At 44.4% G+C, this 24,890-nt stretch overlaps 2 protein-coding genes across 3 annotated transcripts in view; one reads left to right on the top strand and one right to left on the bottom strand.

Moving 5' to 3' along the window:
* Positions 1–95: 95 nt before the first annotated feature.
* Positions 96–14,826, bottom strand: LOC102459989 (uncharacterized). The gene is made up of 4 exons (XM_025189092.2): positions 14,699–14,826; positions 5,815–6,279; positions 4,209–4,349; positions 96–2,163 (listed from the first exon to the last, which is right to left on the bottom strand). Exons 1-4 carry the CDS (start codon positions 14,763–14,765, stop codon positions 2,159–2,161), a joined length of 678 nt encoding a protein of 225 aa, XP_025044877.2. The 5' UTR covers positions 14,766–14,826; the 3' UTR covers positions 96–2,158.
* Positions 14,827–21,877: 7,051 nt separating this feature from the next.
* The window catches only part of GRAMD1C (GRAM domain containing 1C), a 92,099-nt gene continuing 89,086 nt past the window's right edge, over positions 21,878–24,890 (top strand). The window contains exon 1 of one of the 2 annotated variants that reach the window (XM_014577702.3): positions 21,878–21,969. In XM_014577702.3, the coding sequence (XP_014433188.2) occupies positions 21,967–21,969 (3 nt within the window). In that variant the 5' untranslated portion in view covers positions 21,878–21,966. The remainder of the gene's footprint in view (positions 21,970–24,890) is intronic. The other variant, XM_075906503.1, reaches the window with a different exon arrangement.

Below are 24,890 nucleotides of genomic sequence, written 5' to 3'. Positions count from 1 at the left end.
CACATTTGAGTCTTAGCATGAGAAAATGGACATGACTTAACTTACTCGCATCAGCCAGTGTAAAGTTGGGCAGAACTGCAGTGTGGTGGGTGGTCTGGCCGTGATGGTTTTGGCAGAGTGGGATAGCTTGAGTACTACGGATGTGAAGGACATGTCAACAGGATAGTTGACTAGTCGCTTCCACCCCTCTTGCTGCCTCTGTCAGAAAGAGGCAGCAAGGAAGGGGAGAAGAAGGGGGTACTTCAAAGCAGTAGCACCTCATGGAGCAGCTGACCTCGGGCTCCATGCAGCTTTGAAATGCTGCATAGAATCCAGGATTAGCTAGGGACTCCCCAGCTGGCCCCAGGCTCTGTGTGGCACTGCCACTTTGAAATGCCGCAGGGAGACTGCGTCAGGCTCCTCATGGCATTTCAAAACGGCAGCGCCATGTGGAGCTCTGGATCAGCTGGGGACTCTCCTGCTGACCCCAGGTTCCGTGCAGCACTGCTACTTTGAAACGCCGCTATAGGAAACAGTCGCTTCCCATTCTGTATGTGTGAAACTGATTGTTCCTTCCTCAGTGGAGTACTTTGCATTTGTCCTTCTTAAACTTCATCCCATTTACTTCAGGCCATTTCTCTAGTTTGTCCAAATCATTTTGAATTATGACCCTATCCTCAATCCCTCTCAGCTTGGTATCATCTGCAAACTTAATAAGTGTATTCTCTATGCCAATATCCAAATCGTTGATGAAGATACTGAACAGAACCAGTCCCAAAACAGACCCCTGTGAAATCTCACTTGTTATGTCCTTCCAGCAAGCTTCTGAACCGTTAATAACTACTCTCGGAGAACGGTTATCCAGCCAGTTATGCACCCACCTTATAGTAGCCCATGTCCTATACTATACTAGCCCATGTAGTATGTCCATGCTTTTGAAAATCCCAAACAGATCCCCTACTGTTCTCCAGGGAGCTTGACCTCAGAGAACCTTATTATATGAGATTTCCTGAAGCCTCTAAAAAGCCTTTGTCTGAATTACACCCAGGCCTCGCTGAAGATTCAAGCTCTATCTGGAATTTTTCTGGAGTACTGTAAGAATGTTAATGTTGCCTTTAATTATTTTATTTTGTTTGAGTCAAGAAAACCTCTTTGTATTCTGCCTAATAAGTCTTCTGGTAAAATCAACCTTCTAGAGTACTTCAATTCTTTTGGCCAGGGTATTGGTAAAACGGCTCTTCCGCTACCTCCACATTCCTTCATTTCAAGAGTTCACCATGACAACAAATCAGCAGAACCAGGCAAATTATACTGTCAGGTTCTGATAGGTCAGAGGATTGGAAGGAATGCATGCAGAACAAATAGTATGAGTTTTATAGGGTAACGGTTAATGGGACTGAGTGTTTCGCTCATCCATCAGTCGGTGTTGCAATAGGTGTCAGATTTTATGCAAGAGTTTTGTAGCTGACAATGCTAGGCTCTACCTTATAAAACAAAAACAATGCCAGAAAAAGATTGAGGGTGAGGCATAAGAAATGCATCTATTCTTCCCAGATATCCAGTTAACCAATCTAATAATAAAGTTAACCTCTTACAAAAGGCTGCTTTGGTCAATGCCAGTGGTTCTCAACCAGGGGCCTGGTAGCAGGTTTCAGGCAGTCTACCAGGCAGGGCAGCATTAGACTCTCTGGGGTCCAAGACAAAAAGCCAAAGCCCCACTGCTGGGGGCTGAAGCCTGTGGCCCTGAGCTGAAGCCTGAGCCAATGTAGCTTTGTGGGGGGGCCCTGTGGCATGGGACTGTGTGCAATTGCCCTGCTTGCTAGCCCCTCATACGAGCCCTGGCTTTTACATGCAGAAAACACAGTTGTTGTGACACAGGTGGGCCATGGAGTTTTTATAGCATAAGGGGGTGGGAGGCCTCAAAAAGAACAAGGCTGAGAACTCCTGGAAGTTGTACGAGGAAGTTGACCAACCTGCTGTGTATGTAAATACAACTGTAAAGAGCCAGCATGTACTGAAAGCAGGAATGTGTACAGAGGTAAACATTTTTATTGTAGCTATAGACTGCACACACGGATCGCGCCGACAGCTGCCCTTGAGGCTTATAGAATGTGACGTGACATTCGTACAAGAAGCTGTTGAAAGTCTTCTGGGGTCTTCTGTAACCACGCAGCTCAAGCTATGCTGTGCAGGAAGGAAGAGAAAGAGCAAGTGAGTGCTGCTGCTCTACTGCAACACAACCAAACGAACTACAACCACTAACCCAGCAACACTCAGACCTCAATGGCTCAGGAGCCAAACTGGCCATCGATTTTACGTAAGAGGCGCAGTAGTGTGAATTCATTGTTTCATTTGCTATTTTTCTATATTATTCTCAAAGCACAACCACAGACCCGGTGTTCTTATTTTATCAGCTACAACACGATAAAAGCATCCTGCTCTGTTAATAACTATGGGTATGTCTACACTACCCTCCTATTTCGAACTAGCGGGGTAATATATGCATACCGCACTTGCTAATGAAGCCCGGGATTTGAATTTCCCGGGCTTCATTAGCATAAGCGGGGAGCCGCCATTTTTAAATCCCCGCTGCTTCGAACCCCGTGCAGCGCGGCTACACGGGGCTCGAACTAGGTAGTTCGGACTAGGGTGCCTATTCCGAACTACCGGTACACCTCGTTTCACGAGGAGTAATGGTAGTTCGGAATAGGAACCTAGTCCGAACTACCTAGTTTGAGCCCCGTGTAGCCGCGCTGCACGGGGTTCGAAGCAGCACGGATTTAAAAATGGCGGCTCCCCGCTTATGCTAATGAAGCCCGGGAAATTCAAATCCCGGGCTTCATTAGCAAGTGCGGTATGCATATATTACCCCGCTAGTTCGAACTAGCGGGGTAGTGTAGACATACCCTTTGATCGGTTAATAATTAAATCACACAGTGTTGTCATATCATGTGCTGCCCAGAGCCTCAGGAGACATGTAAAAGAGGTGTTCACGTGCCTCAGTCTGAGTATCACTGTACTAAACTGCCATAGGCAGAGAGCCGGCAGCCTCCGCGGACCCCTGGGCAAGGGGTGGGGGGGCTGGCTCTGCACTCCTGGAAGGGGTGGGACCTCCGTCAGCAGGGGCAGGGCCAGGGCAGCCAGCCCTCCGTGCCATTCAGAGCACACTGCTCCTTGCCTCAGCCCTCAGAGCGGTTCGGAGTGTGAGGCGTGGCGCTCTGGCAGCCATTTAAAGGGTCTGGGGCAATCGCCTCTTTGAATCATTGGGCCCTGGGGCAGTTGCCCTTTTGCCCCCGAACTCCGCCTGGGGGCCTGGTCAGAGGCATCCTAGAAGCAAATGCATCAGTGAATCCTACCCATTTGTTTGGTTTGGAAAGCAAAGTAAAGGGGCTACCAGTTGGGGAGACATTCCTAGAATGAGTCGGAGGACTTAGCTTTCAGAGGCAGTAATTAATACTCAGTGGAGTGGGATGAAACAGAGCAGTGCCCTGACTGGCCATTGGGTGGCAGCACTGCTTCAGGGGAAGTGGTAGGGTGGGGGTATGAGCATACAGCCCAGATTTCTGAAGTGCTAAGCACCTGGGGCAGAATTTTGAAAGCGCTCACCTCCCATTTAGCCATCTACATAAGATTTTCAAAGGCACTCAGTTCCCATGATGACAGTTACGGGCAGCTAAGCTCTTCTGAAAAAATCTGGCCACATCTTTTGTGACCTACATGGGAGTGAACAGTTTTGAAAGTTTGGCCCTCTTGTATCTCCATGAGCTTATGCAGCCAGTGTGAGAAAGTCCATCTAAGGCCTTCAATGGTGAGGTTAAGAAGAGTGGTCCAGATGGACGGGGAAGCGTTCAAAGAGAGAATTTCTGAATAGTCTGTGTCTGTTTAATATGAATCTTTGTGTGGGAGGTTGAGGTCAAGGCAACCCTTCCAAGTGTTTTGTAGGTGACTGATGTGCTATGGCCACCCATGCTGTTACCTCTGGTGCGGGGAAAGGGTTGTCTGAAAAACAGACACAGACTTAACAGCTGGTTTTGTCCCTGGATTTCATCAACACTGTCCAGCGATCCTGTTCCTTGCATGATCAGAGCCCTGCCCAGTCAGTGACAGCTAAATAGCGACATATGCTAGAGTAGAAAGGTACTTTGGGCACATGCACCACGTTGTGTGTGTTTAGGGGGAGCTCATATGTGTATAACAACTGATCTGAGAATTCACTGTCTCCTCCATACCTTGAAGAGGCGCTTGCTTTAAGCACAGGAGACACTTCCTCAACCGAGGGGTTAAAACTATAATCAGAACCACCAAGCCTCCTATACCAGCTGCCACAACCCCAATGATTGTTCCAATGGATTCTTCGATGCCAAACAACCCTAAGGAAAAAGACACAGTAACACAAGCCATATTACAGGGGGATATATGCCATGTCAGGTACTAACTACACTGGAGACCTTTTGAGACGTTTACTGGTTTCTAAAATATCCCACAGAAGTTGTTGCCTACTGTGATACAGATTATACTGGTTTCTTGATAGGCAAGAAACTGCAGCAGATCACTTTGATCCTACCCATTTGTTAAAAGCATTTTCCGTTAAAAGCATTTCCGGAAAATCATGCCAGTGTAGACGTAGCCTATGGGCATTGGAGACAGTGTATTGCACTGTACTTCATACTGATTTGTTTCAGTGCAAGGCTGTAGGGCTGTGTTATGCAATTGTATTATACTGGCAGTGAATTATAATTCAGGCTGCATTTATGAGGCTCTCCCCTGTATTCTTCATGTGCATGGGGTATGAGCAAACAGTTGTACCTTGCAATATTCTGAATATGGAACTTTTCCACAATGCTACAAAGGAGACAACACCAAAGAGAGGTAAGCTTGGAGGTCATTTGTTTCTCACTGGGACATGGGGGCATTCACCTCTAGTTGTCTGTTAGAGACGTGACAATTCCATATTCTTTGGGATCATTGCGTCCTGCGGTTATGGATCAAAATTCACTGGAACTGAGTGTTGCCTAGGGAACATAGAAGGTCTCTGATCTGGGGAGGGCAGTAGAATGGAAAAACCGCAAGAGGAAGCATGCCTTTGGGAAGAAGGAAATAAATGGGAGAATAAGTCAAGTATCAGCCGGGGGGAGGGACCTGCCATTGTGTAATGGTCATAGTTGTGCACATTTTACCTTCACATCCAAAAGGCAATCGTTTCCCCAACAAAACTACCCGACTGACGTACAATCGGACCTAGATCAGGTATTCCTTACATACCATGCACTAGAAAATGTGGACAAGTTGGTTAACTGTGATGGGTACAGGACAGTTTCTGAGGTCCTTACTCAATTTGTAATAAGTCCTCAATTTGGAGAACACCTGCTGACTTCAAATGGCACACTCCTCTAGTTTGGTCAAGAGGTGGACTAGTCCACTTAGTAAGTCTTCTCCATCTCTAAAGCTTTGATTTATTTAGCATAATCAGTTTGAGGAGGCCCAATATTTGTGGTAAATAATATCTCCTGGTGGTTAGATTTCTCTCATTCCCTGGACCCTTTAATTTAACCGTACTGCATTCCAGTACGTAAAAGATGCATTCTAGTGCCTCCGGCTGATGAATCGGCCATGAAGCACACCTTGTGGGCATGACGTTTATTAATGATGCTATCAAAACAATGTGAGATTTCACCAGACAATGGCCATCTTTTGAGAAGCGTATCCCAATGTCACCGTTACTTAACCAATTAACATCAGTTCCAGGCTTCCTCTGCCATCTACTAGTGCACAAACCAACTCGGAGAGGGGGATGGGTGTGGGAGGGAGAGAATTGAAATGAAGATAAACTGTTACCCAGTGCCCTCCTGATCCTGAGCTTTGTGCCACTTCCTGTCACCACTTTCCCACTGGACCATGTCACCTGGCAGAAATAGATGCCATGATCCCTGGCTGTCACATTGAGGATAGTCAGGGAGGCATCTCCCTGGGTTAGGTTCCCATTTAAGAACGCCCTGGAGTAGTTTGTCAAAAGAGTCACATTGTTCTCCAGTAGGTCCCACTGCCCCTTTTCATCCTCTTTGTACCACTTCACTGTCAGCTTGTTCAGAGATGGACCCCAGGGACTGTGAAACTGGCAGTTCAGGACCACGGTTTCGCCTTCTTTGGCTTTCTCCTTGGCTGGGGTCTGAGACACAAATGGAAGCCCTGGCTCGTGGGTGGTCACCACTGGGGACAGCACCACTTTGTAGGCTGTTGCAGGAGAGCTGAAGGGGACGGTTGCATTCTCCTTCACTGCATCTTCAGCGCCGATGTAGGCAGCTGCATAGAAAGAGAGAAAGGTGAATGGTATTGAAGTTAAGGGAAAATTACTGTCTGGATGTTTCCTAACAGTGACCACTGAAGAGCACTGAGTGGAGTCTGAAGGCAGCAACTACCGTTATGAGATTGGCCCTTTCCCAGGTCATAGTCCTCATTTTTGGACTAGTCCTTTCCTGATCCTCATTGCTTCCTTCCCAATGACCCTCAAGAGATGGATTGTTATGTTCACAGCCTATATTCCCTTGCTGCTTCTCACTCGTCCCACCCCAGCAAACCCTGGAACAACAGCTTCTGACCTTACGTATTTTTTAGGGGAAGGTGTATCCTGCAGGGTGAGTGAAAGGCAGAGGTTGTTTGGATGACTGCAGTGAGCTTGGCTGGCTGGTTTTTCAGGTGACCAAATAATCTCAGCACATATTTACGAAGGCCAAGGGTTTTTTGAACATGGGTGCCTAGTGTCAGGCTCTTCAGTCCATATTTAGGTACCTAACTGGGGGACTTGATTTTCAAAAGTATCAAAGCCAGTAGGATCTGCTAGATACTTAGGACAGCTGAAAATGTGCCTAGGACCTCTGTGTTTAGGAAACCATTTTTTAAAAATCTTGGCCCCAAACTTTTGGCAGGGCTGGGAGTGTTTGCAAACTCATAAACCCTCCAACCCAAGTCTCTGCTTAAATGAATTTAAGGGTGAATATGAATATTTCCCATAGCGCTAGTATTTTCCTCTTTTAAATATACTCCCTGGCAACTTGCAACCTGAGAGATCCTTATTTTTATCCCCACTGCCCTCAATTCCAAGAGCTCCAGGCAGAATAGAGCTTCGGAAGTGGTGTTAGATTAGCAGCAGACACCCAGTTGTGTCCAAGCCACCAAAGGGAAGCTCCCACACAGTGGTGAAAGAGAGAGAAAATGATGGAAAGCAAATTGAGAAAAAATTTTACACAAGGGAGGAGATGGAATGAGGCCAGGAAAAAAGCAAAGAGAGAGCAACAAAGCTAAAAAGACAGCAAGTTTTGGAGGGGAAATTGGGAAGAGGGGACAATATGATAGAAAGAGAGGAGAGGAGGTAGAGGAGAGACTGGAGAGAAATTAAAAGGCAGGGAAGAAGAGAACTTAACTAGCCAAAAGAGGCCAAGAATGAAGGTTACATAAGTAGATCCTTTATGGGTCATAGCGTGAAGGACAAATATTGGACTTGATTTGGTGTTTGCTCAATGGAATGGTGATTGGTAATCAGCCCATTCACTGTATCTCTTCTTCAGCACATGAAGGTTGGAAGCCGATAGTATACAAATGTCCTATAATGTATTGACAGCTGGTATCTTGATAGACAGAGGAGTATGCAAGGCCACTGCCAATAGACTTTTATCTGTTTATTAACAAGTCTATTGACAGTACCCAGATTGATGTTCAAAACCAGAGGGACAGGCAGCAGTATCCTGCTACTATATATATATATATATAAATAGCAGAGATGCTATGCAGAGATTTCAAACCACATTTCAAACCTCCGGTGCTACTAATGATAGTATCAAAGAGCCATGAGCTCTGGTACAGCTGAATGCTCATCATTTCTGGAACCAAACCTCAGCTCACAAAACAGAAGGAATCTTTTCTCTCTCAAATGCCTAACTAGAATAACTGGATGGGGTACTAAGCACTAACATTAAACAGCAATAGAAGGTTTAGAACTAATTTTTAAAATTAATAGTTCCTGTTTTCCCAATAACCACCTAGATGGAATACAAGACATGACGTAAAGAGGGGTTGATTTTCCATTCCATTGCTGTTGCCATTTACAGAGTCAAGAGAGTACCAAATGCTGACATTTTTCTTGGGTAATGTTTAAGCCTCTTGCTGCCTTCACTGTACACAGTTGAACATAATGACCCAAAGTACCCGGCAGTGGAGAATCAAATAATGATTCTCCAGGTTATGCATGATCAACACACACACACACACTCTCTCTCTCTTTCTCTTTATCGCTCTCTCTCTCTCACACACATACACACATTCTCTCTCTCTTTCTCTCTCTCTCTCACACACACACAAACTTTTGTAATTATGTGATGCTATATGCTTAGCTTAAGAGAAGAGGAAGCTACATTCCAAATGTGGTGTTCCTAGCTCTTACAACTTAGGATTTCTTGAACAAACTCATAGACAGACACACAGACAGATGCCCAAATCTATTGGATATAGATGCAAGTAGGTAGATAGATAGTTAGATAATGTTTTGTGTCATGGTAGTGATGAGGCAGCCCAGTCATAGGGCCTCATTATGCTAAGAGCTGTGCAAACAGGACAAAAAGATGGTCTGTGCCCTGCCCCCAGAAGCTTACAACCTGCATATAAGACAAAAGGCAACCGATGGATACAAAGATGGAGAGAGTACAAAGTAGTTGTTTGTAAAAGAGCCTAACTGCTACCAGGCCGGTGTTAAACATTTATACAGCACTTACATTCTGAAATGCTTTAGAGACAACAGACAAAGCAATTGCCTGTGAGCTGGCTGCCAACAGACTAGAGAACAGTACAATCGCAGCACAGCAGACCCGTGGCTTTTGTGTTCCTTGTGATATAGAGGAGGCAGGACTCAGCTGTAATGAATTTAAAAGGGATTTTTTTATTGAGGCAATGACAAATATACAATAGCTGTGATTCTTTCAGGCTCTGTAGCTCCCAGTTTGGTTAATACAGCCTGTACTGCCTCATGCCACCTCACAGGATGGCTGCTGTGTTGCACCCCAGAAGCACCTGCAATTCTTTGGGGAGTGAGTAATCACTGTACATGTAATCTATAAAGCTCTTTAGAATGAAAGGCATTTCAGTTAGTAACAATATTCCTTACTTCCTATTCCTACCAGTGACAGTGCTCTGTCACACAGCTACCACGTTTCATGCCAGAGCTCCATGTCAGTGCTGAGTTAACAAGCCTTAAAATATGGCCACAAAGCACTTTGAAATGAGACACATTTCAATGAGAAAGACAGTCTCCTTCACTTCCTGTCCAAAACTGAGTACCTTTGCCAGACCTGAGGAAGAGCTCTGTATAAGAAGGAAAGCTTGTCTCTCTCATCAACAGAAGTTGGTCCAGTAAAAATGTTATCTCATCAGAACATGAGAGTGGCCATAGTGGGTCAGACTAAAAGTCCATCTAGCCCGTATTCTGTCTTCTGACAGGTGCCATTTATGGGGTCCAGGGTGACAGTCATCCCCCTCTCAAGTTTGAACCTCTTGACTTCATATTTGAAGTCTGCTCTAAAGCCCATGTCCTGACTCCAGAGGCAGTTCTTAAGCTGCTTGCAGCTTTGCCTTTGAGGCAGGGAGTCTGTTATAAAAAGAGGGAGGCAGGTGACTAAGAATAACAGAAGGCTGGACATTCAAGTCATTGAAGAATCGTTAGATCATCATGAAAACATTGCCCAGTACTCTACTTAAAAGATAGGGAGAAAAAAGAGTAGGAATGAGTGTTGTGCTGCAGGGATCTGTATTTGGACCACTGCTGTTAAACTTCTCATAAATGTTCTTGAAGAAAAGGAAAACAGTGACTCATCCAAAGCTGATCTCAAAGAGTTACAAAGGTAGCTCACAAAACTGGGTGATTGGGCAAGATAAGGGCAGATGGAAGTCAGTGTTGATAAGTGCAAAGTAAAGCACATGGGAAAAGATAATCCTAACTATAGATACAAAAATGATGGGGTTGAAATTAGCTGTTACCACTCAAGAAATAGATCTTGGAATCCTTGTGGATAGTTCCTTGAAAAAATCTGTTCAATGTGCAGTAGCAGTCTAAAAAACTAAAAAGCCAACAGAATATTGGGAATCACTAGGAAAGGAATAGATAATAAGACAAAATACCATATTGCCTCTGCATAAAGTCATTGTATGCCCACATCTTGAATACTGTATGAAGATCTGGTCACCCGATCTAAAAAAAAGATATACTGGATTTGGAAAAGGCACGGAAAGGGCAACAGAAATGATTAGAACAGCTTCCATATGAGGAGAGATTAACAAGACTGGGACTTTTCAGCTTGAAATAAATGACCATAAGGTGAGGGGATATGCTAGAGGTCTAGGAAATCATAAATGGTATAGAAAAAGGAAATGTTATTCATTCCTTCACTCACATAACACAAGAAGATGACCCAATTACATTTATAGGCAGCAAATTTAAAACAAAGAAAATAGGTGACAGAGGATGGACCATGATGGTTGCTTCTTCCTTTTATTCCTTCTGAAGCACCTGGCATTGGTCACTGTTGGAAGACAGGATACAGGGCTTTGGGGACACAATCCCTGCTCATCCTGGCTAATAGCCATTGATGGACCTATCCTCCCTGAATTTATGTAGTTCTTTTTTGAACCCTGTTAAAGTCCTGGTCTTCACAACATCCTCTGGCAAGGAGTTCCACAGGTTGACCGTGTGTTGCATGAAGAAAAACTTCCTTTTGCTTGTTTTAAACTTGCTTGTTTCATGTGGAAACCCCTAGTTCTTGTGTTATGGGAAGGACTAAATAATACTTTCTTATTCTCTTTCTCCACACCAGACATAGTTTTATAGATTTCTAACATATCCCCCCCTTCATCGCCTCTTTTCCTAGCTGAAAAGTCTCAGTCTTATTAATCTTTCATCATATGGTAGTTGTTCCATACAATGGTGGGGTGACTGCCCCGCACTGGCTGGAAGGGATTAATGCAGGCTGGAGGGAACCTGTACAGAACCCTGTCCAATGAGGGAGGGGCTTTTACAAGCCAATTAGGATGTGGCTTGCTGGGGCTGCCCTGTATATAAGGAACTGCCCAGTAGAGAGAGTCAGTTAGTTCCTGACCAAAGAAGGTGCAGGACTGTGGCGGTGTAGCAAGGGGCGCAGTTGCCTGTGGGCACCATGCTAGAGGGGCAATAATTTAGCTGCTGGGCCACCTGCCTGAAGACAAGCCGCTGAGGCAGGGCCGGGCGGTGGAAGCGGGTACTTCAAAGTCCTGCCCGGGAGCCCAGCACCCCTGGCTTGGGAGTCGCTGCCAGCACTGATGCACAGTTTGGTGCAGTTTTGCCTTTGTCCCCACCCAGGGCACATAAACACGCTCACTACGCCACTGCAGGACCGGTTTCCTGAGAAGCGCCTTCAGGAGAGCAGTGCTGGGCAGGCTCACAGGAGCTAGAGAGGGAGGCTCCAGCCTGATACCAGCCAGGCTGCAGGCCTTGCTACTAAGGCCAGGAGGGTGCAAAGGGCCACAGGGGAATTGGCCTATGGAACAGAAGGCAGTAAGGGGAGTGCAGGAGGGCAGGACAAGGCTGCCACCAGAGGGTCCCTGAGTCGGAACCCAGAGTAATAGACGGGCCTGGGTCCACCCCCGCCCCCGTGCACCACACCTTGCCACTACGGCTTGGCCTATATAATCTGTGGCTTGCCCCTGTGACAGAGGGGCTGAGCTTGGAGGACATATCAGCCACAGAGGCAATAGAGACTCAGGACGGCTGATAAACCCCCAGAAGGGGGATGAGAGATTACTGTTGTGGGCATTGCCGGAGGGCAGTGCCCCAAAAAGGACACCGCGGTCTGGGAGCAACATGGATCCCAGACAGGGGAGACACCAGCCCGAAGGAGGCACCCTGTGGACTAAAGGACTAATTCCCCTGAGCTGCCAGCAAGAGGCACCGCAATGGTGAGCCTGCCCCATGACATATGTCTCTAATCATTTTTGTTGCCCATTTCTGAACCTTTTCTAATTCCTATATATCTTTTTGACATGAAATGACCACATCTGCACACAGTATTCCAGATGTGGGCGTACCGTGGATTTATAAAGGGACAATAAGATACTGCATTCTGTTTTATTTTGTATCCCTTTCTTAATGATTTCTAACATTGTTTGCTTTTTTAATTGCTGATGCCCAGTGAATGGATAGTTTCATAAAACTATCCACAATGACTCCGAGATCTCTTTCTTGAGTGTTAACAGCTAATTTAGACCCCCTTAATTTGATATATATAGTTGGGATGATGTTTTCCAGGGTGCATTACTTTGCATTTATCAACATTGAATTTCATCTGCCATTTTGTTGCCCAGTCACTCCATTTTTTCATCCATTTTGTCTCCCTAATGAACATTAATAAGAGTAAACTTAAAAAACAACAAATGGTCTGGTAACACTTTATAGACTAACAAAAGATGTAGATGGTATCATGAGTTTTTGTGGGCACAGCCCACTTCTTCAGATGACCAGAGTACCATCTACATCTTTTGTTAGTCTATAAAGTGCTACCAGACCATTTGTTGTTTTTTAAGTTTATCCTGTACGGACTAACTCGGCTACCCCCTGAAGCTTTTAATAAGAGTGGTGAGCACCTCTGCATCCCACTTTCAGAAAAAGTCAGAATTGTTTTGTTATTAAACAACATTTTCTTCCTATCTATTGGGAGTATCCTATTCTTAGGTCAATTCTACACTTAAACTGATGCAGCTGCACCACCTTAGCATGTTAATGAACACACTCTGGCTACGTCTACACTGGCCCCATAAAACGGAATAGTCATGCAAAGCAGGTAAGTCAGAATAGGGAAATCCGCGGGGGATTTAAATATCCCCCGTGGATTTAAATAAACATGTCCACCACTTTTTTTCCGGCTTGGGGAAAAGCCGGAAAAAAGCGTTTAGACTGGCGCGATCCTCCGGAATAAAGCCCTTTTCCGGAGGATCTCTTATTCCTACTTGCACAAGAAAGCTCTGATGGCCATTTTAACCATAGGGTTTTCTTGCGCAAGAAATTCATGTTGCCTGTCTACACTGGCCTCTTGCGCAAGAACAGTTGCGCAAAAGGGCTTATTCCTGAGTGGGAGCATCAGAGTTCTGGCACAAGAAGTCCTGATTTCATACATTAGAATGTCAGTTTACTTGCGCAAGAACATGCGGCCAGTGTAGACAGGCAGCAAGTTTTTGCACAAGAGCGGCCGCTTTTGCGCAAGATCGCGCCAATGTAGACACAGCCCATGAGTTTAATTTCCTCCTTGATCTAACTGACCTTGTCATCTGTTGTGCTGGTGAGACTGTCTCTTTGTCTCAATATGCATAACTGAGATTGCAATTCATCCCTAAGAATCAGAACCTAGCGGAGTGGTCTGTGTCTTTTAGAGCCAGCTGTATTTTGGGTCTTCACTCTGAAGGTCACAGCACAGACTTTTTTTTTTCCATGTTGCAAAACTGGGAAGTGACTAGTTCCCTGATATTTAAATAGACAATGCCCTTATGCTGGCATCCAGGGATATTTCTTGCCAAATGCCTTGTTGACTCTGCCTCTGCACTCTTTTTATTCCATTTTCTTCATCAGTGTAGAGATGCATATCTCCACCTGGCATTTGGAAGTCAGGTCTGATTCCCTGTGTGTGTGTGTGTTGTGTGTTGTTTTTTGTTTTGTTTTGTTTTGTTATGACACTTAAAATGAGGCTAACTAATGCACTGGGAAATATAGTGAAGGGGACAACTTTCTTCGGCCCGGAGGAACGGATTAGGGACTCGGGGTAATTTTAATAAAAAACTGAGATTTTCATATCTTGGGTTGGGTTCTAAAGAGCACACAAGGCAGGTTAAAGGAGGTGAGTAGCTCAAAGATGGAATAAAGCTTACTTTTGTTCTTCCCCAAACAAGAGGCTACTGTGTATATGGCTGGTCCATGGAGTAAATCAAAGCAGCAGCACAAACAACCTCAAGAAACCAAAACGGTAGCTGGAGTTTGGTATAGGGCATAGGTCTCCTGGTAATACCCCCATTTCTTTGGCCACACCCACTAAGTGGACATTTGGGAGGGGAATGGCAAAAATTCATGATATCAGGTCTCCACCATGGAAGAATTCCCCTACACTGCAGCAACCAATTATGCTAGCTTCACAGGTGGGGTCTGCTAGCAGTCCAGTGCAATATGGCCACATAACATCACAGGATCTGTTCCCTAAATTCTATAATTAAGTGATACATGACTGTATAGACCGCTATTTAATTTATAAGAATTTTTGCCTGCGGTTGGCTTTGGAAGATTAATATTTATAGCTACCTCAAGAACACAATGTGTAGCTAATATGTTGTAAAACCAAACTAGACATAAAGCTTTCACTAATGAAGGTACATAGTCAGCCTTCTCAATAACTAAAGGAAAACATATTTTCTCTTAAAAGACAAATTTCAACTTTGGGATGAAATGCAAATAAACCTGCCTATGAGCTAAATAGAAAGGGATCTATAAACAAGAAAATGTTTTTCAATGCAAAATCTAGGATTGAATATTACTCACAAAGTTCTTTCTACATCCTGAGATGATCTTATTGGAGAATGGCTTAAAAAAAAAGCCTCACAAACCAAATTACAGAAATAATCCAAACACCTCCAAAGTAAGGAAGATATTTAAATAGTCAGAACTTACCCATCCACAAGGAGAACAGGCAAAAAGGTACTGCGTAAACACAGAATTTCCCAGCTTGCTGTTTCATAGTTGCTGAAGTGTATAGTTACTTTGTCCTTCCCTGTCCCTCAGTTTGTATGGACAAAAACATCTCTCTCTCTCTCTCTCTCTCTCTCTCTGTTGTTGCAACAGGATTTTGCATTCTACTCAATGAAAGTCACACTTTCTAAAGTTACTACAGCTTCAAGTTCACAGCATGATACCTGAATGACTGCCACATTTTAACTCGTTATAGTGGCTTCCCTGCCATCAGAATGCAGAGAGGACAACAACTATTCTCTTTGGGTACATCTACACAGCAACGTGCATTTCTAAATAACTTAGTCCGTGCCTACACAGAAGGCAGTTATTTTGAAATAAGGTCGAAATACTGTCAAGCTGGAGAACTTCTTACTCTGACTCCTGTAACCCTCATTGCATGAAGAGTAAGGGAAGTCAGAGGAAGAGTGCTCTATTTTGAAATAAGTGCTGTGTAGATGCTCCCAATTTCGAAATAAGCTATTTTGAAATAAGCGACACAAGTTACGTAGCTCAATTTGCGTAGCTTATTTTGAGTTAAGCCCTGCTGTGTAGATGCACCCTTTATTGCTTTGGACTTGTATATAGCAGCACCAGAACCTGGAGCTGATGACTGGCTATTCAACAGAAGGGTCCCTTTCTATGAAGCCCCATATGGAAGTGAAAAAGAACCATAGGCTGGATTTTCTCAGTGGCTGGGCCTTAGTTCCTATCGATTCCATTGGGAGTTGTGGATAGTCAGTGCTTCTGAAAATCTGGCCATATGTGCTATGTGTGGGATGAAAATATCTCCCCTCCCCCCCACAAGTATTTTTTTGAGGGTAGTAGAAATCCTGATTAACCAAATGTTGGTTAATGCCAACCCATGTTAACAGAAGCTTGGTTATGGGTTATATCCCTGAGGGATGGGAAAGGGGGCTGAAAATAGCAGACCTGTCTGCAGAATTGACAAAGGTACTATTTTGTTGTTTGTGGAAAGTAAAGCCGGGCTCGCACATAGGAACAGGTCCAACACTATTTTACAGGAAGAATTTCAGCAGCCAGCTTCACATGCTGCAACAGCTCACTCAGTACCCAGTCATCCTGCTGACAGTATTACAGCTGCATGGTGGACACACCACACCAGCTGCCTGCCTGGCATCTCTTCCCTGAGCTCTGGATTGGTGACCTGCCTTCAGATTTCTTGACGCCTACTGGCTCTCTTTCCTATGCCCACGGTGAACGGAAGATTTTGGCTGTTCCTCCTTTAAATAACTGGGAATGTGCTCTTATAGTCTGGTGAAGATCTTGTGATATTTGGTGTGTTTCTTAAAGGCACAGCTCCTGGAGTCATGTGATTATGAGAGCGCTCAGCTTTCACTTAAAAAAAAATTGCAGCCTGATTGGTTGGGAAGAAAAGCTTGAAAACATCAAAGCTAGCAGTTCAAAGCCCAGAAGGCAAATCAAAAGAAGGCAGATTATATTTTTAAATCAATCCCATGATTTTTGAATGCTTCATATTAGCCATACTGGCATTGACTTGTTTGCTCCAGCAGCTGGATGGAGACGCAACTCACAGAGATTGTTATCGTGTTGAGCAATGTGTCACTGGATGACTGCCAGAGCACTGCCGTTTATGGCCCATATGCTTTCCACAGCAAAGGCCTCAAATAGCCTCCCTGGAAAGCAGAAAGAGAAGTAGATTTCTCTGGCTGGAGCACATGGAGGCTTCGCTGTCCCAGGACAGGCAGTGCTGCCAAGTTTGAGGAGAAAAAAATGAGTTTGGATGAGCAGGGCTCTGCTGGAAGAGGGGATGTGGGGGAGGACCCCAAGGGGAGGGAGTAGAAAAGGTTGAGTTATGTTGGCAGAGGAGGCTCGTGGAGGAGGGCAGGGGAAAGAGGCTGTATTGAGAGGCTGAAGATGGGGGTGCAGGCTGTGCCGTGTGGGTCAGTTAAAGCGAGGTAAGTACAAGTGTAACCCTTTTGACACTGCTGGTCTACACAAATAGCCAAGGAAACAAAATGGCTGCCAAGCATGGCGGAGGACGGAACCCAGAGTGGTTACTAAGGCTGCTAGAGGGAGCCATGTGAGTGCACCAGCTGTTTGTGGGGAGCCGATAGGAGCAGCCCTGCGGAGAGATGGCATCACAGGTGGGAAACTTGTGTTCTGGCAAGAGAGACCTTTGGGGCCAAGATTGAAGCTGGAGGGAATGGAACCTGCCAAGTCTCCTTTGAGCCCCCCACTAGGTAACATTGCTGCATGGTTGTTGCCTCCCTTAGGCCAGGATGGGGATTGGGGACCTCAGGGCAAAGGAGTTGTGGAGGAGAAGACCCACAGCACCTGCTATTCACCACCCTATCAAATCCCAGTCGCCCTGACCCCTTACATGCCATACCACCCATAACTACACACTGGCCTCACCCTATGATTGTATCCCATGCCTCCCCAGTCTACTCCATCAGCAGGACCATCCCACCGCAAATAACTAGATGCTTGATATATTGTTTTCCTCCCCACACAATTTAAGGAATCCCTGACCCCCCTGCAGCTTGTCCTCACTGATCCACTAGTCACTGAGTCTACGTTTACACTGCAATACTATTTTGAGATACCGGAGTATCCTGAAATAGCTATCCCACACCTTCACAGAAAGCCTGTTATTTCAGGCTCACTATTCCGATGGCTCTGTAAACCTCATTCTACAAGAAGTAAGGGATGTACAGAGCCAAATGGCGAAATAAGCTATTTCAAAATAACATCAAAATCAGATACACAATTTGTGTAGCTCAAATTGCATATCTTATTTCGAGTTATGGTGCAGTGTAGTCACACCCTCAGGTGGAAATTTTCTTCCTTGTCACACTGCTCAATTTGGGTATGTCTACACTAGGGGACAAAGTCGAATTAAGATTCGCAACTTCAGCTACTTTAATTGTGTAGCTGAAGTCGAAGTAACTTAACTTGGCTTTTGGAGCTGTCTACGCTGCAGGAAGTTGAAGGAAGAACACTTCCTTTCACTTCCCTTACTCCTCATGAAATGAGGGTTACAGGAGTTGGAGTAGGAAGCCTGTTATTTCGAAATTATTTCAAAATAACAGGCTTGCTGTATAACCGCGCACTGTGTTATTTGGAAATAACCTGAGTTATTCTGAAATAAAGCAGCTGTGTAGACATGCCCTTTGTGTTTATAATGTAGGGATCTGAAAGCACAAGTTTGTAGGCATGTATTTTCAAATGTGCCCACTAATGCTGTGTCCCTCTCTTTGTGGGCATCCAACTTGAAACTCCCCTGGACTGATTTTCAGAGGTGCTGGGCATTCATTGCACTCCAATAGAAATCAGTTGAAATTGTCTCCAGAAAGGTCCCCAAAACTGAGGCTATGTGTAGACTACACCGATCTATTGGAAAAAGATACACAAATTGCACTCCGAATTTTCATATCTTTTTCCAACAGTTTTTTTGGAAGAGGTTTTTCTGAAATTTGGCCCATCTACACTGGAAAAGCCTCCTCTTTCGGAATAGCCCTTCAAATTTTTGGAAAAGCCTCCTCTTTTGGAAGAGCCCTTCTTTCTTGTGGGGGAGGAAGACATGACTTCCAAAAGAGCACGTCTGTTCTTCTGCAAAAAAAAAAAAAAAAAGCGGAAGAGCAGACGCATTATTCCCTGGACGCAGTGGAGTTTTTCCAGGATAGGTCCAATATCCCAGAAAAACCCTATAGTGTAGACATAGCCTGAGTATATACAATTATGGTAAATTTTGGCCTTTATTGATAAAAATACTGACTAGACACACCTATATTAAGAATATGGGTTAATACTAACACACACATTCAGCTGGAAATGAAAGTACTAAAAATCTGACCTACTTTTCATCTGCTGTTCATGTTCTTTGTTTATTTTACTCAGCTCAGACAGTGAGAAAAGGCTGGATTTTCTTTTTTAATTCTTTTACATATATTATAACTTTTAATAATAAATGAGACAAACAATTAACTATGTTTTGTCCAGCACCTAGCACAATGGTGCTCCTAAATGCTACTGCAATACACACTATACATAAAGACAATAATGAAAATTAATAGCCACCTGATTCTAGGGGATGTCTTCAGGCATAAAAGAGAGAGAGAAGTGTGTTTGTGTGTTTCTTTACTTTCATAGGTAAAGTACATATACATCAATTGCCAAATGATCTACTTGAGAGAGTCTCTATTTTTACTAGACACACACCAAGTATGATAGAGATACATGACATTTTAAAGACATTTAAACAAGTCCATCCTGCTCCTATTGAAGTTTGTAGCAAAATAACAAACATATAGTGCTTCAGAGGGGTAGCCGAGTTAGTCTGTAACAGGAAAAACTTAAAAAACAACAAATAGTCTAGTAGCACCTTGAAGACTAACAAAACATCAAGGTTTTGTCTACACTGGCGCAATCTTGCTCCAGAAATATGCAAATGAGGCTAAGCGTGGAATATCGCCGAGCCTCATTTGCATATGTAATGAGCCGCCATTTTGCGGAAGAGGCTCTTGTGCAAGAAGGAGTGTGTATACTGCCCCTTTTTGCGCAAGAAAAACCCTCTTGCGCAATGCCATTACACTGATTATTTTCAGGAATAACGGCATTGCGCAAGAGGGTTTTTCTTGCGCAAGAAGGGGCAGTGTACCACGCTCCTTCTTGCGCAAGAGCCTCTTCTGCAAAAATGGTGGCTCATGAGATATTCAAATGAGGCTCGGCAATATTCCATGCTTAGCCTCGTTTGCATATTTCTGGTGCAAGATCGCGCCAGTGTAGACAGTCATAGATGGTATCGTGAGCTTTTGTGGGCACATCTGAAGAAGTGGGTTGTGGCCTGCAGCCCACTCCAGTGCTCTTTCCACTAGCCCATGCTGCTTCCCAAAAGTGGACATGATCACGGCTTGAGGCAGCACAATTCCAAAACTCCATTTGCTTTCTGTGGGAGCAGTGTTGGGCCCTAAATGAGATCACAGTAATAGATGACAGACAAAGGCTGGGGAACATGAGAAGACTGGGGGTTAAAATACACCAACCAGTATGAGAAATGCTTTGTACAAGTCTTGTTGGTTGCTTCACTATTTTATTTATTTTGGCTATGTTATGAATATATTTACAGCTTGAGGGTATAAAATCAGGCAGGAGTGGTAACGAAATTATTCCCGGACCAACATTACTCAACCAATGAGCTCATGGCTCGAGGTGATATTTAAAGAAGAATGTGCTTGCGTGGGGCCAGCTTTACTAGTGAGCTCAGCAGCCCATTTGGTGTACGAAACCTATTGAGCTCTTTTGAAAATCTAACCATAAGCATCACTTTGTGAGCGGCTGGGTGCTGGGAATGTCTGAACATTTGGCCCCATTAGTCAGAGCTCAGGTGAAACTACCCCTCCCCCCAAAGTGCACCGGAGCATGAAGAATATTCCACAAATAAGGGGCAGTGTGAGAAAGGACAGAGAGTAAGAGAAAGAGACCAGGGGAAGAAGATGCATTAATCTGGTAGAGCATAGGGTGCAAGGGAAATCTGTTGTAGACATAACCAAAAGCTGTAAAGCATACATGATTTATCAAAACATTTACAGAATAAGATATCTCATGAGGATTGCTCCCTCAGAGAACACACCTTCAGCATGTGTATAAGCTTGTATGAGCTTGAATCTAAAACCCATTTAACCCAGTCATGATTGTTCTTTTAATTACACTCATCTCCATGTACTACAATTATTTCACCTTCTTGTTCCCTGTACTGGTAAAGTTCTGTTTCCAACATTCAACGGTGACATTAAAATCCAGTTTTGTTTTCACAGATTTTTTTAATGAACTGAAAATGTTTCTGGTTCTATTAAGTTTTTTTTTCCTCCTGTCAACATGCTGGTGCTACATTACTTTTTAAACATTGTTACATCACATTTTTTTCTCCCTGAAGGCAGGTTTTCTCTCTTTCCCCTCTAGGTGGCTCTGTGAAGTAGCATTAAAACATTTTAAACTACAGTAGTCCATTCATGTAATATCAGACGGATGGACTACACAACATAAAACACCTAAAATCACCCATATTTATACAGGATTTTTCATTCAGAAGAACAGGTCCCCAGGTCCTTTTTAAACTGCTAGGGATGAGTTCATTACATACCACTGAATCAACACGAAAATTAAAAACATCTAGTTCTCAAACACTACAGAAGTTGGAGTTGAGGATTATTTGTATGGATTTTATATGATCTGGGTTTAAATTTAATTGCAGAGTTGATAGTGGAAGAAAATAGAAATCATGTTTGAAGGTGTAGCAGTAGAATTATAGCCCAGAATTCATTCTTCCCATGAAAATATTTATGTGGCTGGGAAGTGGACAATCCAGTCAGGATCCCCTCATGGAGTTTTCCTTGGGTTGTTCTTCTGGAGGTAGAGGCTGTAGTTATAGGGTCCCTTCCAGATTCCCAGGAGAGCAGGTCCTTCTCTGCTAGAAGCTTTGTTACTCTGCGCCAGCTCTAGGTTACCCCAATGTCCCTTTGGAAACAGGCTGTCACTGTCCAAGGGACACACCTTTAAAAGGGAGGGGGCTTTCCACCAGTACAAAAACCATCCCAGAAGATTTAAGGCATCCTCATGCTGCATTAGTGCTCATCTTGCTTCTCTTTGGGATAGTGAGGAAACTATGTGCATCTCTCATGGTCTCCTCTCACGACATTCCTTTGACTAGTCTTGGCAGACTTTCTTCCAGCTGCAGATCCCTCTCTCTGCAAAGTAGGCTTTGTGGGGTTAGATGGGAAAAGTGTGAGGAAGGCAACCAACATCTTCCTTTGGGCCAGGAACCAAAGGGAGGGGCTCATACTCACACTCATAGGATACAAGAATCTGTAGGTGAGATGTGAGTTATTTTTCAGACAGTGAACAAAACTTTGGATGGCTCTGCATACAAAATTAAACATGCTAACGAAGGCAGTAGCAAGTAGCTGTAAATGGAGCTCTAAACCAGGCCCTGACCTTCATTCAGCTGGCTAGCTTCGTATTCCTTTTCATTAGCCAGCTTGTTCTCCATAGCAGTTAGATATCAGCTAACTCTGAGTGTCAGGTTTACTCCCTTTGTATGTAGAAGCCTTTCTCCAGTCTTCTGATTGTTGCTGGCCCTTTAAATTACAGAGAAGGCAGCAGCTGCAGCCCTATGGTGCTCATTTTAGAGGCAATCAGCTTGCAGGTTGCATCTCCCTCTTCTCTCTATGGTAAGCATTTGGTTCTTCTTTCTTAATTTTTGCTTTCTAGTTTTGCTAAGGGCTTGCTCCTTTCAGGGGTGGCTGTTAAGCCACTTGGCTTTACAGAGAGAGGTTTAATGGTCTCCTCACAGTGTGTATGTGAGACCTTATGCTTAACTAGTTTGTTTGTGTCATCAGAAGTCCTGTACTGCCAGCTGCTAGACTATTGTTCCCTTGCAAGCTAGCTATCCAATAACAGCTGTTAAAGCAACAAGCTAGGCCATACTGTGACTAGAGAAGTAGTGTCGCTTGCACCCCCTCATCTCTGCTATCGGTGAGGGTTGTTCAGCTAGGGTTGTCTATCTTCACTCAAGGTTCTGCTGGGAGGACTCCTTTGCTTGTTCCCTTACTGCTCCTGGATTTTGGGTGAGGGAAGAGTAGCAAGTCAACTTGCTTTCTGTGCTTCATCTTACATATACAGTCAGTGTCTTCAGGGGAATGGGCTGCCTGTTCCTCTCCCGCCCTTTGGCAGCAACATTCAAAACTTGACTTTGCCTTGCAAGCTAGAGCTGTGCTCCCACAGCCCTGTTCTGTTAAGGGGTCCCTAGATCCTGGTGGTTTTATGCTGCATCTTTGCTTATGCTGCTGTGTCACTGAGGGTAGCATTTGTACAAATCTAGGACAGGCAATGGAGCAGGAATCCAAAAGGAATATTCCACATTCCTTTTGCAGGTGTCTATAAAATGTGGATTTTAAGTATTTTTTTTAATGAGAGTTTAGCTGTGCTGGTGAAAGGCATCAGAAGGAAGGAAGTCTTGGAAGCTGTAATATTTTATCTCCACAGCATGCAGCACGGGCAGTGGTGATGCCTGCATCCCCATTATGGGTCTCTGTTCTGCAGGGACTGTTTTGGTAGATGGCTCTCCTGGCTTTGTGGAGTCTGCCAATGTTAAGTTTTTTCTTCCTGCCTACTAGAAACTGCCTGACAACCTGTCTGCTCCTTTCTTATAGCCACCAACCATATATCAGATGGTAACCAGTTTTGGCCACTAATGATCTGGGCCAAATTCTAAACCACAGCTTCTTCGTGTTGATCTGTCTCTTGGCCTTTCTTCCTGCCTCTCCAACATTGGATTTTTTTTAAGCTAGCAGTCTTGCAAGCTGTCCTTTGACAGACTCCACGGTAATGAATACACACAAAGGAGCTGAATTAAGATTGCTGCAACAACCCCTTAATTGATAAGAAAATACAGGCTCCTCCAATTACACTACCAAGTTTTTGGGGGTGATGCGTAGACAATAGCAGTGATGATCCCTGGCTGTTTAAAATTAAGGGGTGCACATGTGGGACATTTTGAGAAAACACTTCTCACCCGCCTCGAGCCTCTCATTACATCTCATCAGGGAGGTGAGAGCATCTCAGCTTTCTCTCTCCCACGATGGAAGCTGGCATCTACTGCTCTGTGACCCAGGTGTCCTTATTATTGGAGGGCACACAGCAGCTGCCCTGGTTGCCGAGTGTTCCCCCTGTTCAGTCTCATTGGAACAGGAGCGCTCCTGCAATTGTCACTTTGCCTTCTCTGCTTGAGCTCAAGAGCCCTGAACATGAGTGCTTCCCCTCACAGCAGTCAAAGAGTAAGGAGTGCTCCGGTGACTGGTGCCATGCTAATCCGTATGAACCCCCAGCAGAGAGGCGGTAAGGTGTGGAGCAGTGAGTTTTCCCTCCCCCCGGACAGGGAGCTGATGAGCAGATCGAGATTCCTTAATCACGGTGACCCCATTTGTCAAAAATGGGATAGTGCAGGAGTGGCCAAAATACGGCTGCATGTGGCTCTCTGATAGTTAAAGTTCTGCCCATAGACCTTCCTAATGATGTTAAATTGGGTTTGATCAGCTAATCTAGTAGTTGATGGAATTTCCATTGACTACTTGATAAGGGGGAAACTGCAGAAACACATACACATCGCCCACACACGTTGCCTCTAGCTTCTGCAGTGGGGAGGTGAATTTGGGGCTTCAGCCCTGTAGAGCAATCCTGCCACACCTTTGGAGCAAGGCTGAAGCCCTGAGCCATGACCCTGGATGTCCTGGTTCTCAAACTTCTGAAGACTGTCACATTCAGTTTGGAGAGTCAGTACGTTTGGCCATGCCTGAGGTAATGTTTTTACAGGGCATTATTGGCTATTACAAGCAATGTGGTTAAGTGATTAGGGGCCTAGACTGGGACTAGGGAGAACTGAGTTTTATACCTGGCTTTGCCACTGATCTGTTGGGAAAGTCACTTTGCCTCTCTGTCTCAGTTTTCCCCATCTGTGAATAGTGCTAATGCTATTGATTGCCTTTGTAAAATATGTGAGATCTACTGATGAAAAATTCTACATAAGAGTATTAGTAATAATATAATTTGGCATTTCTGAAGTGCTGTGTTTAGGTAGATGTGTATGGACAGTAGGGATGTGAACCAGTAAGTATCATCCTTGCCAGGTGATGCTTACCAGTTATGGTAACTGGAGAGGATTGGAGCAGCCTCTCGCCTGCTACAAGCAGGGTGCCCTTCTAACTCTGTGGGACCCTCCATGGGGGGGTTTTAGTCCAGCACTGGCATGCTGGGAGCAGCCCCTGTCCACGGTGTGGGCCCCCATCCACTTCTGTTTAATCAGTTAATCATAATGTTTAACCTGTTAACTAATGAAATGGGATTTTACATCCCTAAGACAGTGAGTAATTATAATTGGATCAGAAAACCAGAACTTCTCCCTCTTTTTTTTTTTTTTTTTTTTTTTTTTTGATTAAGGATTCCTTTGTAGTTTAGTTTTTAATAATTTGGTTTGAGTTTATGGCTTTCATGGTGGTTAAGATAACAACTGTCTTTTGACTGTTTGCAGAACACTGATGTTCAGGTTGAGGGACATTTGGAAATAAAACCTTAATGCTTATCACATAATTGACAC

The sequence above is a fragment of the Pelodiscus sinensis genome, chromosome 1 (assembly GCF_049634645.1).
Source record: "Pelodiscus sinensis isolate JC-2024 chromosome 1, ASM4963464v1, whole genome shotgun sequence".
Taxonomy (NCBI): Eukaryota; Metazoa; Chordata; order Testudines; family Trionychidae; genus Pelodiscus; species Pelodiscus sinensis.
The sequence above is the reverse complement of the archived record's forward strand: the minus strand, read 5'-3'. Positions and strand labels throughout refer to the sequence as shown.